Here is a 17,645-nt window from a genome sequence, read left to right on the forward strand (position 1 = left end):
TCTCCCCAAAATTTTGGGTACCAGCTATCAGGTACCACTAAGTGGACAGGCAGAGGTGAGTGGGCATCTCTCACACTTGACACCATCCCTGAGTGCAGGATCTGCCTCCTCCTCCTCCTCCTGGGCAGGGATCAAAGCTGGTGAGATCTTGGCGTTTTGCTCCTGGGTGGCAGTGATGCCCAGGTAGATAAGAGTAGATAAGAGTGCCACTCTCTTTGCCACTGCTAGAGCCTCTCCTCCCTAGCCAAGCTGAGCCAAGCTGCACCTGAAACACAAACATCCATAAAGGGTGTGGAGGAGGTCACAGAAGGAGGGACACAGAGGGCTGGAGTAAAATGCTCCGAGCAGGGGCAACAATGAGGCCTGCTCAGTACAGGCCCAGCCCAGGTGGAGGTGGGCACGGCCACCAGGGCCCAGGAGGTTGGGAAGCTAGAGGATCTGCCAGCTCAATCCTCCTGTCTACTCTCATGCCCAAACACTCCCTTTCTTGGCTGATAACGGCAGGTACAGCCTGCTGTTTGGGGAGAGCACAATGAAGCTCAGGTCTGTCACCCAGACCGTTCACATAAAGAGCCTTACTGGGCTGTGGAGATGCACACCTTTAATCCCAGTTCTATAATCCTAGCAGAGGCAGGAGGATCTCTGAATTCTAGTCCAGCCTGGTCTACAGAACAAGTTCCAGAACAGCCAAGGTTATGCAGAGAAACCTGCATAACCTGTCTATTTGTCTTGAAAATAGATAGACAGACAGACAGCAAGAGTGTGAGAGAGAGAGAACAAGAGAAAGTGAGAGAAAGAAAGTGTACAAAAGAGAAAGAGAGTAAGAGAGAGTGAGAGAGAACGGGAGTGCGAGAGAGCAAAAAGAGTGAGAGCAAGAGAGAGTGAGAAGAGTAAGAGAGAGCAAGAGAGTGAGAGTGAGCGAGCGAGAGAGCAAGAGAGAGAGAGAAAGCCCAACTTCCACTTTTACTCTCACTTCATTCCAGTAGGAAGTGATCCCAGATGGCCTCCATTGCTTCCTCCTTAGTGCCTGTCCCACCATGGATCTAACCAGGCTGAGCCCCTTTTGTGTCCTGCCTGGTAGCACAGGACAGAGCTAGCACCTTTCAGAACTACCTACCATCTCTCAAGGAATACAGCCTGAGTCTTGGCTGGATGCCTAGAGAGCCCCACTATGCTCATCATCTCTGCTCCCTGCTTCAGCGCCCTGTCTTCAGAAAAGGAACACAGATTCTCACCAGTGTGGCAATGCTACCAGGAGATGACAGAGCAGAGCTAGCATGTGTCCTCACTGGGGTACAGCCCCCTCTCCTCCCTCTCCGTTTCCATCTCTCCCTCCCCCTCCCTCCTCTCTGCATGGCAACCCAGGCACTCCTGGGCACATATGTCAGGGCTGGACCTACCCCCTAACCCCAGTGCTGGACACCTAAACAGTTGCCCTAACTAACCCTATACTCTTTGGGGAAAGGACCTAGTCACACCCTGGCCTCCAACCCCAAAGAAAGAACATCCAGATGCCCCCCCTCATGATGTCACAGCACCCAGGGTTCCTCAGATCCAGCAGTAGTTTCTTGAAGTGTGCTGGCGGTTAGTGCCTAGGCTATGCCAGGCTCACATGGGTGCAGCACAGGGGCCACAGCTTTGAGACCATGATTCCCTGTCACTTTGTCTGGGATTCTGCTCTGCCTCTGGGAAGAAACCCACATGCTTTCAGGGGTATGATACCTAGCATCTATGGGGTAAACATGTCAATCAGGAGGCTTGCATAAGGATCATCTCATGGTGGGTAAAGGTACTTGGGCATTCCTGGGTTGGGTATAACCCTACACAGCCCCACCCCACCCTCACCCAGTCTTGTGTAGGTACATTCCCAGAACAGCCACCAGGGGGCAACCTCTGCTCAAAATGACTGAGACGGGGCTCTGCCCTGGGCTATAGGAGGAGGCAGGCTGCCAGGGGTGGGCACCAGAGTCTGGCACAGGAGGGCAACTCTGGCCTGTTGGGAGTGGACTACAGCTGGAAAAGGCCTAAACTCAATCCTCCCCCTCAACCCTTAGGGCGTATACTTGGGAAGAGTGTATATTCCTGGGGCCCCTGTGCAGGATTGAGGACAGCCCAGGCAGAACCCTCCAAACCCTTATCCTAAAAGCATTCTACCAGACTGCACTAGAGGTCACTGCCCTCACTCCCTAAGAGCAGTGGATTCAAGGGAAAGCTGTTCCAGACGACTCAGGAAACCACCAGGTAAAAGCGGGAAGAAACACCCTTGAGTGGGAGAGGTACAGCCTCGGGGGGCGGGATGCAGGATGTGGGTAAAGTGGTCCCTAACCTGAACCTAAGAAGGAAGCCACTCAGGCAAACTGGAGACAGAGCAGCCCTATGCCCTTGGGCTTTCTCCCTCTGGGGAGGCCAATCTGTAGTGTTGTGGGTCAAGGCCGGCAATGAGGAAGATGGGGGTCATCATTCTCCCGCTGCTAGCGGGGCTAGTCAGGGCCCTTGGACTCCCATCTCTGTGTGGGAGAGTCCCAGCAGGAGGAATGGGATAGCAAAAGGTTCTGGAAGAGTCCAAGACCTCAATCCACACAGGGCAAATGGGTCTCAGGGGGGACTATGGGAGCTCCACTCTGGCTACAGAGGATGGCGGGCAGGGCAACCCCTCTGCATAGCACTCTGCATCGTGAACAGCCCCATAGTCAAAACTGTCAACTGTTTTCCCCAAAGAGAAGGGTCCAGCCTGTACCACTGCAGAGAGATCCAGCCTCTACCAGTGCACAGAGGTGTCCAGTCTGGACCAGTGCAGATCCTCTGTCCCAATCTGCCCAGTGGGCTGGCCAGGTGCCCTGGGTGTGGCCAGGATGCTGCATTGATGACCCAGAGTCTGAAGGACAGTTTCTTGCTACCCACCCCACCCTCCAAGACACCAGAGGTAAGGCTAGGGGAAGACCCACCAGGTACCCACCAGGCACTCGCTCTGCCACAGATGCTCAGCAAGAGGAGCACTGACTATCCTGGGTGGGGCTCAGTTCCCCTTGACTGGTATAACAGGACCCTACTCAGGCCCTTCGAAAGCCCCAGACCTCAAAACCAGCCTTGCCCCAGCCACACCTAGCTTGTCACCCACATACATAGTGGCCACACGGTGGATCCAGCACAGTGCATAGCCTGTTGGCCCCAACCTAAGTCCTGGTCTAGTCAAGGATGGTCCCTCAAAAAGCAGGTCAGAAGCTAGATCTAGCAGCAGGTCTCCTAGCCCAGGACTGACTCCTGCTCGCCTTGGGCCTGTTCCATCCAGTATGAAGCACATCTGCCTCCGAAGTTGCCTTACTAGGCAAGGGAGCTTCCCAGAGATTTACAGGAAGATCGTGATGAAAAGGGAAGAGACAGACAGTGACAATGAGAGAGTCCGGCGTGCAGGGAGCCACACAGAGTAATGAAAACCCGAGAAAGAAAGTGAGCTAAAGAGACCGGGTGGGGGTGAAAAGCATGAGGCAGGCACAAGTGCAAGCGAGATGCAGAGACCCACAGAGCCAGCGAAGGTCCGAAAGCACGCAAGACACGCCCGCCCGCCCGCCAGCCCCTATCCATCCCTCCTGCCCTTTCTGACGCGCGCAGTTTGTCCCGCACCGCTCGCCCCCGTCACGCCCGCAGAGCCCACCCGCCCGAGGGAAGCGGGCTGCAGGCGGGGATGAGGCGCACCGCTGCCGGGGGCTCCGGGCCAGGTGGGCAGCACCACGTGGAAGCAGTCACACATCTTGGCGGCTAATGATGCGGGCCGGCGGTGGCCCTGCGCGTCCAGTCGCGGTCCCGGAGCTAATGCGCCAGGAGAAGGGCGGCGCCCACGGCCTCGCTGCCCGGTGCTGCCGCGGGCAGCCGGGCTGTGACTGCAGCTAACACTTGGGGTACCTCCAGACCTTGGCTCCGGCCCCGCCCTGGCCCGCCCAGCCCTTGCTGACCACTCCGCAGGGGCGACACGAGCGGCGCCGCCGGTCTCATTCAGCCCATTGGTTGTTGCAGCCGCGGCCCCGCCCCGCGAAGGCCCCGCCCCGTCAGACCTAGGCCCCTGTGGTCCGCCCTACCCCTAGCTGACCTCACCCCCCCTCCCCACCCTCCTCCAGATTATATTTCTGGAGCAGAGATTTGTGAGATTCCTCCAGGGACCCCCAGATCCCTGCACCCGGAATTCAGGGCTTCTTTACCTCCAGTTTGGGGAAGTGGCAGGGGAGGGAGATGACAGCTTGCGACTTGAACTCCTCAGGAAAAGATGGGGTTCAGGGGCAAAAGAGGAAAGAAGGGCAGCAGATGCAAGGACAAGTTAGAAGCTGCTAGTTTGGGTGGCCCTGGGCAGATCCTCTGTAGGTCGTCCAGGAGGGTAGGACCAGAGCCATCCTGCAGCCCCAAGTCAGGATTTATCCTTTTAATAATTTTTGTAGAAAGCCTGGCAGCTGGGGACCTGGCCATGACCCCTGGGCTGCAGGACAGTGAAGGTCTAGACGTCTGGCTAGGGAGGGTCCCTGAAAGGTTCCTGATAGCCTAGGGTGAGTTGTGAGCAAAACAGTGCAGGAAGTATTTCTGTCACTGAAGAGGTTCTCAGGAATGTGGGTTCTCGGGATGAGAGTAGGAGCTGGAAAAAGCCTGCTTGGACTAGAACTAAGGGGGGCTCTGTCAAGGGGCTCCAGGTCAAAGCCTGGGGGAGGGCATTCTGTAACTCAAGAGCAGCTGAATTAGGGCAGTGAGGTTGGGTGAGACTTGGGTCCTGGAACATTCTGGATGCTAACTAAGAGGACTGGGTAAGGCCTTGAGAGGGGAGGGCAGGATCTCAGCGGCCTCTACCTGGGTGCCATTCATGCAAGAGAACATATTTGGGGGAGGGGAAGGTCCAAGAGCTGTTTCCACAGAAGCCAAGCTGCCTGAGCCCAGCCTGGTGCAGATCTGAGGGAGAAAAGTGTTCCTGGCAATGTGATGGCCGTGCCAGGTGGACAGAGAGGCATGCACACCACTTTTCTTAGGGTGGGAAGATAGGGCGGGAGCCAGGAGAGGATAACCTGCCACAGAAGGGCCTCACAGACACAAGAACAAAATCATACATTCATACCAACACACGCACACACACACACACACACACACACACACACCTGCATATGCAGATACTAAGCATAACAGGACACATGTGCACATGCACATGGTGTGCACAGTCTTAAGTACAAGCAGGAACTGCCCACAGAAATCAGGGCCCAGGTGAGCCAGTGAATATCAGTATGACTCATTCACTCACGGCCGTTCCCGTCAGCTGGGCTGCAGTGCTGGGCAGCCTGCCAACCACACACAGGTCAGACAGACACGAGTCACTGCTGGGAAGGAGCCCTGGTAGCCTTCTCCTACCACTGAATGGGCCACAGCTTTGCCTTGGTGGGACACGAGTCTCGCCCTCTCCCTGGAGAGATGTCCTGGATGAAGAACGCTGTCCCTGGGCATATGGGTCTCTGTGTTCCAGGGTACATCCCTGTGTCCGCTAGGTAGGTGGAAGGTCTCAGCCTGCCAGTCCAGTGTGTCTGAATCTGGCTTCAGAGTCTGAGAGCGAGGGCCTTGGGAAAGGTACAGTCTTGTATCACCAAAGACCTTTGGGTGCAGACCCAGCTGTGTCCCTTAACTCTGGGCAATGTAGTTCCAGTAAAGTGGTCTTAGGGTCCCAGACTCTGTGACATATTTGGATTGTCTAGCATGATCTGCCTGGGGCTGTGGTGGCTCCCACTAGCTTTGTGGGGAAGTGGGTGTGATCTACCCAGGTGCAAACAGGACAGGTCTAAATGCTGTCACATCAGGGGCATGGTGCTAGGTAAGGGGTCACCTGGGTGTGCCAGCACCTTCCCACTTGACACTGTCAGTACGGGGGCAGCATCCTTAGAGTTGTGCTTTGTAGTGAGGCCCCCTTGAGACACCGGAGGCCCTCTTAGGCTTCCTCCACTGGGCCTGTATACCCTTGACCCAGGGAGAAGGTACCCGAATCTGGCCATGCGTGGCCAGAGTGTCTGCATCTGCTCAGACAGTGCTTGAGAGAAGGGTAAGGAAGCTTACTAGTGCATGCACCTGCAACCCCGAGAGTTGTTTCAGAGTTGGCTTAGGCCCCAGATCCAGGATGCACGTAGGAGCCCAGGGGCTCTCCTTTCTCTTAGCTACTCCAAGACTCGGGGCTGGTAAGCAGATCCATCTCTGCTGGGAGTCTAAGCACTGGAGCTTGGCTGTCAGGGCAAGGTGAGGACCTAACATGGCGACTTGAGCCGCCGCACTCCTGGAAGATCCCACTTAGACTAGAGGCCAGACTACAGACAGAGTGAGGACCAGACACTTTGGGGCACCTCGGGGAAGAGCCACAGACAGAAAACAAAACCATACACGCACCACGGGCCATCTTGGATTTGTCCCAGTATACACAGATAGGCACATACATTCCTGTGTATACACTCAGATTCATGTGCACAGATATGTACAGCAGAATACAGGGGGCCGCCTGCTCACTCCTGAGCAGGGCTCCCAGGGCCTCACGGGCTGGGTTTCACTCACTATGCTTTTGGAAGATCTTGTCCCAGAGGCCAGGCTGCATCTATCAGGGTGGACCAGCTGCAAGTCAGCCTTTGCTCCCAGGGCCCATCACTAGTAGAATTCAGAAGCCTAAACCTAGCCTGGGGTCACAGTGAACAGGAACAGGGGAGGGAGATATGCGTGGTGGGGAACTCGCTATGTTCCATCTCCTGTCCCTTCCCCCGCTCTACAGCCTGGCCATCTTCTGCTGCAGAGCAATGTGCTGCCAGGAGTTCCCGGCACCACCCTGCAGCCCCAGCCTCCTCCCATGTTCTCTGGAGACAGATGCCCTCCCTGCTGGGAAAGTCTCCCGTAGTAAAGTCTAGCTCAGGACTTGATACCCACTGCTCAGCATGTGGGGAAATGACCCTACTCACAACCACAGACAGCACGCAAAGGCTTCTCACCCCTTCCTAAACATCAACTCAGGGGTGCTGTGCAGCTCTAGAACACCCCATGATCTCTCACCACCACCAGTGAAGCTGGGTCCCGGGGCGGGGGGCTGGAGGTACAGAGGAGTCAGGCCTGACATGTCATGGCTACCTCACTCTCTGCCCCCACCCACCTGCCTGACCCAATGCTCCACCGCCTCTCCCGGAAAGCTGGCCATGATGGCCAGAGCATCAATGATTGATGTATCCTGCAGCAGCCGCAGCGACGTGGCAAAAATAGTTTTGCTATCATCATGGCCCCGCCCCACCCTAGCCCACAGGCATGCAGAAGGTGGTGGCCTCTGTGGCCACTCATCCCACAAGCCACCCTGCCTACTTCAGTCCTTTCCTCACCTGCAGGTTCCAAGCCCGCAAGGTCCACAGTGGGAGGCCCTTGCCCAGAGACCCCCAGTTCCCTGACCACAGGGGCCCCGCCTCTATCTGCTTCATCATGCCCAGTGCTGAGTACCTGTCAGGTTTGGGCATGGCCGCTGGGTCCTTCCCATCCCTGTGTCCATGTAGCTCAGAACACAGCAGGGATTAGGGAGTAGGGAATTGGTAAAACATATTGGGGTGTCCTGCTGCCCCTAAAGCAGTGGACTAAGCAGGCCAACCTGGCACTTGGGCATCTCTGGACTGGACCAACTGTCCAGAAACCACAGGCACAGAGACAGGAATGTGACAACCTCCCAACTCACTGGAAGATCCCAGTGATTTCTGGGACAGCCTTTTCAACCAGCCCTTACTGTCAGGTGACCTGGGAGGCACCAGGTTGATTGTAGGCTTTGGGCAAAGCAGCGCCACCCCAACCCCAGGCAGAAAAACCAGAGAGTAGAGAGGGAGGAATGAGTGAGGGATTGGGCAACGGTCAGGGCTCTTTCCCCTGGCACAGTGACTCTGCCCCTTCATGGCCACTCAGGACTCACAGCCCATCTGCTCACACCTTGGCATTAGGGCCCCTCTAGCCCACCCTGCTCTAACAGACCCAAGTCAGTTCCAGATCCAGATCTACAGAGCCACTGCCTCTTTAGCCCGTCTATCTGAGCTGTCTGACCTCCTCCTTCAGTCACCAATAGGCACCAATGTTAGAGTTGCCTCTGTCCATTCCTCAGGGCAGCACCTCTTCAGTAGGATCCCCAGGGGTCACCCAGGTCACTAACAGACTGGGCTAAAATGACATGCGCTCACTCTGCCTATCCGAGGTGCTGGCATGGTTACTGCTCTGGGCCTTGGGACACTGCTACTCGGCTTTTCACACACCTCTCTCTCATCTCTTTCCCTCACTCCCTCTAGACAGGGTCACACCATTTATCCCAGGCTTGTCTTAGACTCACTGCATAGCTTAGGCTGGCTTCTAACGTTTGGTCCTCCTGCCTCAACTTTCCCAGTGCTGGTGTGCCAGGCCTGTCACCACACCCAGTTTTCTTGCCTCTTTAGTTTTGTACAGAACACCCGTGCATTCTTTAAGGTCCCATATTCATGGCTTCTGGAGGTTATAACGTGGATGTCTTTGGAGACCATCATTCAGCTCTCTGGTTGCACAGATCACCCCAGCCTGGGCCTGTGAAACAAGAACTAGAACCTTCTGTGTTCTGAGTCTTCCTTCAGAGCTGAATGCCAGACAGACTTGGGAAAATACTGAGGGTGGGAAGACCCACTGCAACCCCAGTCCTCCCCCACTGTGTCCCACTGCAACCCCAGGCCTCCTCACTGTGTCTCACTGTGAGCCCAGGTCTCTCCCACTGTGTCTCACTGCAACCCCAGGCCTCCTCACTGTGTCTCACTGTGAGCCCAGGCCTCCTCACTGTGTCTCACTGCAACCCCAGGCCTCCTCACTGTGTCCCACTGCAACCCCAGGCCTCTTCACTGTGTCTCACTGTGATCCCAGGCCTCCTCACTGTGTCTCACTGTGAGCCCAGGTCTCTCTCACTGTGTCCCACTGCAACCCCAGGCCTCTTCACTGTGTCCCACTGTGAGCCCAGGCCTCCCCCACTGTGTCCCACTGTGAGTCCAGGCCTGTCTTCCTGTCCTTCCCAGCTCCCCAACGTCAAAGTCAGCAAGGTGAGGGGAACTGGAGCATCCATCGGGAATGGACAGAGACCAGGACCTGCTGGGTCATCGTGAGGCAAACAAGCCAGTGTCTGTAAACACAGTGTCTGCACCATCCTACTGCCACTGGGAAAGCTGGGAATAGCTGTGCCAAGCCATGGTCCTGAGCTCTTTGCCTGCAGAGCTCAGAGAACTGGGCCAGGCTCTTCTGCCCAGGGGAACGGGGAAGGCTGTGGTCCAAGACGCAGTGAATGATCTCATCTTGTTACTTTTAAATCAAAATTTCCAGTAGTTCTTCTGAGGAGGCAGGGAATATGGGACTGAGTAATTCGTTTGAAGGGCACAGCAGGGGGAAATCTGAGTATAGAGGAAGGGGCTGAAGTTGGGTTTAGATGCAGGCTTGACCCACCTCTTTCCCAGGGGAGGTTGTTAATGGCTGCCTGTCCAGGGTATCTCGGGTAGAGATGTGACAGGCTGAAGTTGTCTTCATGAAGCTCGGAACAGGGACAGATGGGAAAGGGCCAAGGATTTCTGTGGCTGGAGGCTGGGAGAGGGGCAAGGCTAGTTCACCAGAGTCCTGCAGGAACCTGTGAGACTCTGCCTGTCCATGACCAAGACTGACCCTGCTCTGCCTTGGGCCCGGCTGGTGACCAGGCCCAGATTGTGAGCACACGAGGCAGGACAGTGGCTCTCCTACTCTGCAGGCAGTACACACTCATTCTTGCACAAGGGAATGTGATCTGGAACTGGACTAAATTATCTAGACAGACTTTTCCCCATAGCTTCCAGTCTTGAGAAAACATCCAATAGGAGAGCAAGGAACCAGAGCCAAGAGGGTGTGGGATGAGGGGATAGCGCAGTGGAGTGGCCTTACTCCCCGGGCCAGGTGTGCGACTGCAAGAAGCGCCATAATAAAAAGAGAACTGCTCCCAGCGACATTTGTAGGGCGGAGGGAGACAGAAAGACCGGTCACGATAGCAGGTTGCCTCCCACTGCAGTGCAGCCAGCATCCTCCCCTCCGCAGCAAGTCGTATTCTGGAGAGGCTAGGCATGGGCGGGGCGCTGTTGGCCACGCCACACGGTGGCGTACTGACGACACTTGAAGCACGCCGGAAGCCTACAGGCGCGCATCGTTGCTGGGCAACGCGCGGCGCTGGTTGCCGGATAAGCTGGTTGTAAGTATTTCCCCGCCGGGCGCGTCGCGGCGGCGAAGGTGGGTGCGCGCCTTGCGGGTCTCTGGGAGCCCAGAACCCCCTCCATCTGCGCCTGGGACCTGGTCCCGGAGCCCGCGAGACTCCCGTCTGGGACGCGATCCCCGAGCTCCCTGCCCTCAGCCTCCGGCCTCGCCGACCGGGTTCTGCGGCTTATCCACCAGGACCTACGTCTGCCCACAGGCCCTCCTCCGCCTCACTTGTTTGGCCCTAAGACACGCCCCCGTGCCGGACTAGTCACCCGCGCGTGCCAGGAGGGGTCGACTCCACCGAGGCACGTGAACGCTCCCAGGAAGCCCTGGGCAACTCCAGCTCAGCAGCTGCATGTTTTCTGAGCAGATTTCCTTCGGGTCGGCTGGCCTGGCTACACCAAGATGCAAGGCGGGCAGGAGGTGGGGAGAGGGTCAGTGAGTGACCTCGCAGAGGAACTTGGAGAGGGGTTCCTGCACCAGACAGCTAGAGGACAGAGTGGTGATGGTTTGGAACGGAGGAGGATCCGCTACGACGGCCCCGTGATTCTGCCGGACGCGAATGCTAACAGCTCCAGGCTGGATGAGGGTCTTCCCACCAGCCGTCCACACCCAGGGGAGCTCAGCGGCGGGTGGGGAGAGTTCGAAGGCTTCCGGGAGTCTTCAGATAAGTTTTCTCAGTCTTTTGAACTCCTGGGGAGAGCCCCGGAATGTCAGCCGCTGAGAACCCCTTCGCTCCCCAAAGAGGGCGGTTCTTGCCAAGTGCAGCAGGGTGGACCCTGGGTGACAGGAACTGCTGCTGGCCCATCTTCTGAGGTATTTTTGTGGTTGAATGGGAAGTATTTTGTTTCGCCATTAGACTTTGCCCAGGCCTCTGTGCACTGGGGATGTGGGGTTTGGCTAGCCCTCTCTTCTCACCTAGTTTGTCTTTTGCTGCGTGGTTGGCTGTCCTCTGCTTAAGACGAGGACAAGGAAGCCGGGCACCACCCGCCTTTAATCCCAGCACTCAGGAGGCAGAGGCAGGCGGATCTCCGAGTTCGAGGCCAGCCTGGTCTATAGAGTGAGTTCTAGAACAGCCAGGGCTACACAGAGGAACCTCATCTCGAAAAACAAACCAAAAAAGTTGGGGGGAGGACAAGGAATGGAGGGCTTGGCCAAGGGATTCACAAAGGGTCCCACACAGCCCTCAGAACTAATCACACTTTTACCTTCTTGACTACCTCTGAGCCATTCTCCTCAGTGACTCACCCCAAACACAGATGAGCATAAGAGTAAGTAGAAAGAAAGAGGTGGGGGCAGGGACTGGGCAGTGCTATTGAGACCTGCTGTGAGGGCCACTCCTCCTGTAGTCAGCCTCAACACTTTCTCCACCTTGGTTGAAGTGTTAGAAAACAGCAGTGGATGGTGGGAAGTTCACAGAAAACACTCATGAGTGTGGGGAAGTGCATCCAGCTGAGCTGCAGCACACGGGCCTGAGACCTAAATACCCGCCAGCCCCCTCTCTGCCACCCCACCTGACACACAGCCTTCCATGGTGAAGTGGGTTCCCACTGTCGTTCACACAGACTTCTCAGCCCCTTCACATGGGAGTCAGGGACAGTGTTCCCCACGAGTCCCCGACACAGTTTTAGATGTACAAACCTGAGATTTTCACTGTGTTTTTCATAGCCTGGAGATTCTAGGGAGTGACGTCATCGGTCATCGGTGACTGCAACACCAACCAAGCATGCAGCCAGGGACAAAATCCATTTATGTTAAAGTCAAGTGTTTGGAACCATGTATACGCATTGCTCCTAACATTGGGATGTCCTTTCTCTCCAGTCCATTCTCAACTATGAGAAGATTTTTAGGCTTGCGTTTCAAGAAATCCCTGTGGACCAAGCGACTGAAGACGTTTGCTCCTTGGACCGTGTCTTGGAAATAAGCAATGAAGAAACTGCATCTGTGCCTAGATTGTGGTAATGAACTTAGAGCAGAACTCAGCCTTGGTGCTGTGGCTTAGGTTTTGTTTTTTTGGGGTTTTTTTTTTTTTTTTTTAGTTTTTTTTTTTCATGTGCTAATGTGGTTTCACAAAGCTTTTTGGTTGTTCCTAGAGGGTACAGTGTCCCTGTGGCCACCTGTGGGCCACAGCATTCCAGAGGGCCTGGCAGCACAGATGGATACTGCTGTAGTGCCCCTGGTGTAGCCTCTCCGGGCTGCTGCTAGCGACTTGGCTCAGTGGTCCCTGACACCCTATGGCCCGCCTCATAGGAAGCACCTCAGGAGCAGCCGCTGGCCTTCAGGATTGTCTTGTGTGTGCCTCTGGAGAAAGTCACACATAGTTGTGTTTGGCTGGCCATGCTAGGGATGTGCTATGCTCTCAACTGACAGTAATGACGTTAAGGCCCTGACAAAAGAGAAATTGTCTTGAGGCACTGTTGTGAAGAGAAGGTAGGGTGAGAAGGCTCTCTATCACCCAAGGCCCAGGGAAAGCTGGCTGGTGCGCTTCAGGGTCTGTACACCCGAGCAGGCCTGGGCACTTTCAGAACTTTGTCACACTCTGGGCTCTTGTCGTATCCATTTTGACCATCATGCAGGGCCAACCCAGAACCTGCCCAGAAGATCTTCCACGGGCCCGGAGGCCTTGACCAGCAGTGCCCAGCTGTCTGGCGCTCCTGTAAAGCACAGCCTATTGGGAGACCCCGCCCTTGGGCAGCCCCAACAGGCTAGCAGTGGCTATGCTACTGACAAGTTCTTCAGAGGCTCAAGGTGGCCCAGGTGTCAGGCTTGGCAAGGCTAGACACTCTGGGACAGGACGATGAGTATTACTTTCGGGTGGAACGCTCTTGTATGTTCAGAAACACTTAAGTGTTTGGAAAAAAAAGATAGGCCAGCATTTGGCACACTGTGGCACACAGTATTCCCAGGGCCATGATTTCCGTTCCTCTGTGTACTTCTTCATTGATTCCCCTGAGCATGCATCCTAGTTTGTGAGCATCTAATCTGGGACCAGTACGGCTGTCAGTGCTTGCTTGAATAACACCAGTGAATCTGGCCTCAGGGCTTCTCTGAGAAGATACATAGGCAGGGCACATGTGGGCAGAGGAGAGGGAGGATATGTTGATAGTGAAAGTTGGTTAACAAGAGAGAGCAGGGGCTGGGCTTCAGGGATCATTGTGGAAGACTTGGAAGCGTCTTACCATGACTACGTCTTTCTCCCAGTTCTGAATCTAGGAAGCTCTGGAGAGCCCTTCAGAACACTGACACTGTGTCTGCTTCGAGGTGTCTCTGGAGTGAATCTCACTGTCGGGAAAACCTCCTTCCCGTCCTTGGCGTAGATGCTGCTCGGAAGGTAAGGGGGCTTGGGTCGGGGGTCGGGCACTGCAGCGACCAGGTGCCTAAGCAAAGTAACTGGAGGAGAAAAAAGACCTATGTAGGCTCAAGTTTTAGCAACTCCAGCCTGTGGTGGGCTGATGAGAGGTGTCATAGAAAGGAACTGTGAGAGTGGACAGAAAGCAGAGATACAGTGACAGGTAGCTGTTACTATCGCAGTCTAAGGCAAGCCATAGCCCTCAAGGACACACCTCCCATGCTATACTTCCTTCAGCCAGAATTACCCCTAAAACTCCCTTCACTTCTCAAGAATGCTGTTGGATTATGAACCCTTTGGTGGATTAATACCATGAATACCAAGCATGAACATGGAGCCCTCAAGATCTGATCACTTCTGAAAAGCCATCAGCTGACCACAAGTCCCCAGCTTGGAGGCCCGTGGGTATCTTTTCCTACTCAAGAAATAGCTACAGAGAGTGAGAGGCTGCCCCGTGCCAGCCATACTAGTGTGCCACACTTGGGACAGGATGGGATGGTGTCGAACAGAGACTCCCTGTAGTAGGGTACCTGCCTGCTCTCAGTACTGGGAAGGGCATCTTTCATAAGCTCTTGGTATTTATCACTCACTTCTCAGAATGAGACTGGAACCCAGCGTGACGGTGTTGCGGTGTCCTGCCTCTCTTGGGTAGCATGTTGTCCTTAGACGTGTGCAGGACCCCACAGAAGTGCACACCAACAGGCATGAGGAGGCAGGGGTTAGTGGAAGGAGGGGATGCTATGTCACAGCAGAATGCCAGGAAGTCCTACCCTGTGAGTGGAGAAGGATGGGCAGGAGCTGGTGCCTGCTGACAGGTGGTCTGTGTAGGGCCAGGGTGGGGGATGAGGGCAAGCTCTATATGAATTTGTGGCATGTGTGGGACTGGGCATGTTTTGAGACACCTAAAGCAACGTGGTGGGTTGGCTTTGGTGTTTGCTTCAGAGGTCCCTTAATTGGGGGTCGAAGCCACTAGGTGGCCTCTAGACATATGGTGGTCCCAAGAAGAAACCTTGATGCCTGAGGTAGGAGCCAGCCAAGTCCAGGACGGAGCATCAGGAGAGAAAGGCTCAGGAAGTGGCCAGAGGACAGCGGTAGACAATGGTCAGTGAAGTGTGAGCGTGCACAGCTCCTAAGTTTCCAGAGCCGTCACACCTTAGAGCGAGGCCATCTGACAGAAGAGGTCAGGTGGCAAGTCTTTTCGTTCTTAAATATTATGCAAAGCTTTAAAAAGGGAAGATTAAAGAGACCAAGAAGGGAGGCAGCTCAGCCCTGGTGAGAGCAACAATGTGGTCTGGTTACCTTATCAGCCCAAGGCCACTAGGCTAGTCAGGAAGTGAGTGAGGAGCTGGGAGGAGAGAACCCTCCCCAGCCCCTACCCACCCACACCCCACCTAGGAGGTCAGCTTGGCCTTGTGATGCAGGAAGAATTGAACCTGTAGGCTGGGAAACAGGGTTAGCTGTCCAGGGAAAGAGCTGAGGCGGCTGTGAGGACATCCTGCCGAGCAAGCGGTGTCTTAGACCTTTCCCTGCTGCTATAACAAAATACCTGAGACCAGATAGTTTATAACATTTACACATTCGTGTGGCTTGCTCCAGGGGCACAGCCGAGGCGGGGTGGCGGTGAGGACATCCTGCCGGGCGGTGTCCTGAGACCAGATGGTTTATAACATTTACACATCATGTGGCTTATAGGTCTGGAGGCTGGAAGTCCCAGACTGTGGTGCTAGCACCTGCTTCAGCCTCTGGCTCCCCTATGACATGGCTCAGCAGCATGAAGTGAGACCCAGCAGGCATGCCAGCTCTCGTCACTGTCACTGTGCTCATAAAGGCATGAATGGCACCACGGAGGCAGCCTTCTGATGACCTCGTCTAAGCCTAATCCCTTCCCAAAACTTCCCTCGAAATGCAGTTAACATATGGACTTAGGGATTCAGTTTACAACATGTCAGTTTTTAGAGACACATGCAGGCCACAGCCGGAAGGCTGAGGAGGACCCCAGTTCTGGGGGCTCATGAGCCAGGTGATGTTCAGCAGGCAGCAGGCAAGGCTGGGAGGGAGGCAATGGGCCTGACCTCCAAGGGATCCAAGATGCCCAGAATCAAGGCTACTGCTCTTTTGAAATGAAAGTGGTAGTGCTGTAACAGAGGTTTCTCTCCTTAGAGCCCTTCTGGAGGCCAGGGTCATGTTCTAGAAGGTTCTGACTTCAGAAAGCCTGAAGAGCTCCTAGCAGTCAGCGGTTTCCACCTACACCACTGCAAAGCCCTGATTCAGACCAAGGTGAGCACAGCCAGAAGCCCCAGGACTGTGAGCTGAGAGCAGGCCTGTCTGGACCTGAACCCTCTGCTCATTAACCAGGCATTTCAGGAAGGGCTCTGTGTGTGCCCAGGAGAAAGTGCTGAGGCAGTGGCTGGAGGATGTGCATAGGGATCTGCTTTGGACTGGTGGGGGGGGGGGAGGAAGGAGGGGATGGAGGAGGGTACAGTCCCGAGGGTCTGTGGGGAAAGCCAAGCATATCAGGATAGTGTGGTACCACCCCACTGAGGTGGGCTGCAGCCTTGGTTGATCTTATGGGGCCAGATTATGGGTGGCACTTAAGAAAAGGCATCATTATGAACTAACAGGGCATGATGCCAGAGGCCCCAGGAGACTGTCCGTCAGCTTTGTAGAAGGACAAAAACCTCTGAAGGAAGGCTGCAGTTACCTTTGAGCAACAAGACATTTAGAATGTTCATCCTTCACCATAGTACTTGGGGCAATGCCCAGCAGTAGCTCTGAGGGTGGAAACTTGTAAATTCCACCAGGGGCAGTTGGAAGACTCTTGTGGCTTTGTCTCCAGCCCTCTCTACCTGGATGACTCTCTGGTTGAGCTGCACAAGGAAACCAAGGAGGAGAATGCTGAGGGGCTCCAGGGTGTGCAGTGTATCTCTCCAGGTTTCTCTAGTGTCAAACACTTGTACCTGATGACCACTTTCCTCTCAGCTCTCAGGGACATCCGGCAGCAGACAGGGCAGCCTGATTACCTACAGCCTGTTTCTGAAGACACCACTCCACGGGAACGGGCGCTACATCACCATTCCACAAAAAAAGATATTTACTCCACGCAACCTGAAAATGGCATTCTTTAATAATGATGTCTGCTAAAAGCAGGAGTACTTTGTACCTTTATGAGATATTTTACATTTTCTTACTGGTTTGCTTTGGTACTAGAACTTGAGAATTCTGTGGCACTGTTTCCCAGTTCCATGTTAGTTTCCTAGGACCTCTGTCAAACTACTATATAACACATGTGCTCAGATCTGATAGGGTACATAGAAGGAATGTCCTTGGGCAGAGCCAGTCTCAATGCAGTTTCTGGGGACACTGTAGGCTGGCACCAGGTGCCTGCTGACCCCTACAGGCTTACAGTTGGGTCCACGAGTTCAGAAGTCGGAAGATAGCTACTGATCACTTGCAGGAACATGCCCTGGTCCTGGCCCTGGCCCTCCCCGGTGCTGTTTCCTGGGGTGTATGCCTATCTCTGTGTTGGATCCTGCCCTCACCCAGCAGTCTTGGGGACAAGCTTTACTCTGAGTAGAAGGGAAGGTGGGAGAAAACACACTGTGTGTCCTAGGAAGACAGCTGGATGAGCTTCTTCAGTCATCTGCTGAGACAAGAGTTTTACTCCAGGGGCATACACAAGCAGGCGGCGCTTCATTTTGTAAACTTTTATTAAAAAGAACTGTATAAGCCTGTGTTTTTGTTGATTCATTAGCTCTTGGGGAGGCTCCTGTGGGACTGACTTGCTCAGGAGATAGCAGGTTTACTTTTGACTGAACTGACCCAGTTGTCCAGAACCAGAGAACAGTCTAGACAGGAGGACACATGGAGTGTTGGAACTGCTCCTGTCAGAAGGGGAAAAGGCAGCGCCATTGATCCTTCTGGTCCTTGCACTCAGCCACCACTAGGTGGCATATAATTTGAGGCTTAAAACAAAAGGATAACCTGTTTATTTTTGGGAAGCAGGTGTTTGATTCGGTTTGGGTTTGGGGGTACCAGGTATTTAGGAAAGCTGCTTTAACTCTGT

General features: G+C 54.7%; 1 protein-coding gene across 1 annotated transcript; it reads left to right on the forward strand.

The window, feature by feature from the left end:
- Positions 1-10,209: 10,209 nt before the first annotated feature.
- On the forward strand, positions 10,210-17,308 carry Clba1 (clathrin binding box of aftiphilin containing 1). Its single transcript, XM_031356982.1, has 6 exons — positions 10,210-10,228; positions 10,448-11,049; positions 12,055-12,191; positions 13,435-13,564; positions 15,743-15,859; positions 16,562-17,308. The coding sequence occupies exons 2-6, from the start codon at positions 10,639-10,641 to the stop codon at positions 16,721-16,723; spliced, it is 957 nt and encodes a 318-aa protein (XP_031212842.1). The 5' UTR covers positions 10,210-10,228; positions 10,448-10,638; the 3' UTR covers positions 16,724-17,308.
- Positions 17,309-17,645: the final 337 nt, after the last annotated feature.

Source organism: Mastomys coucha, unplaced genomic scaffold (assembly GCF_008632895.1).
Source record: "Mastomys coucha isolate ucsf_1 unplaced genomic scaffold, UCSF_Mcou_1 pScaffold6, whole genome shotgun sequence".
In the NCBI taxonomy this organism is placed as follows: Eukaryota; Metazoa; Chordata; class Mammalia; order Rodentia; family Muridae; genus Mastomys; species Mastomys coucha.

What these genes read in the sequence shown, in the direction of transcription:
- Clba1 (XM_031356982.1), top strand. Translation starts at nt 10,639, where the DNA reads ATGCAAGGCGGGCAGGAGGTGGGGAGAGGGTCAGTGAGTGACCTCGCA. An exon ending in GCGTAGATGCTGCTCGGAAG is followed by an intron (nt 13,565 to 15,742) that starts GTAAGGGGGCTT and finishes TTCTCTCCTTAG; the next exon opens with AGCCCTTCTGGAGGCCAGGG. An exon ending in AAGCCCTGATTCAGACCAAG is followed by an intron (nt 15,860 to 16,561) that starts GTGAGCACAGCC and finishes CTTTCCTCTCAG; the next exon opens with CTCTCAGGGACATCCGGCAG.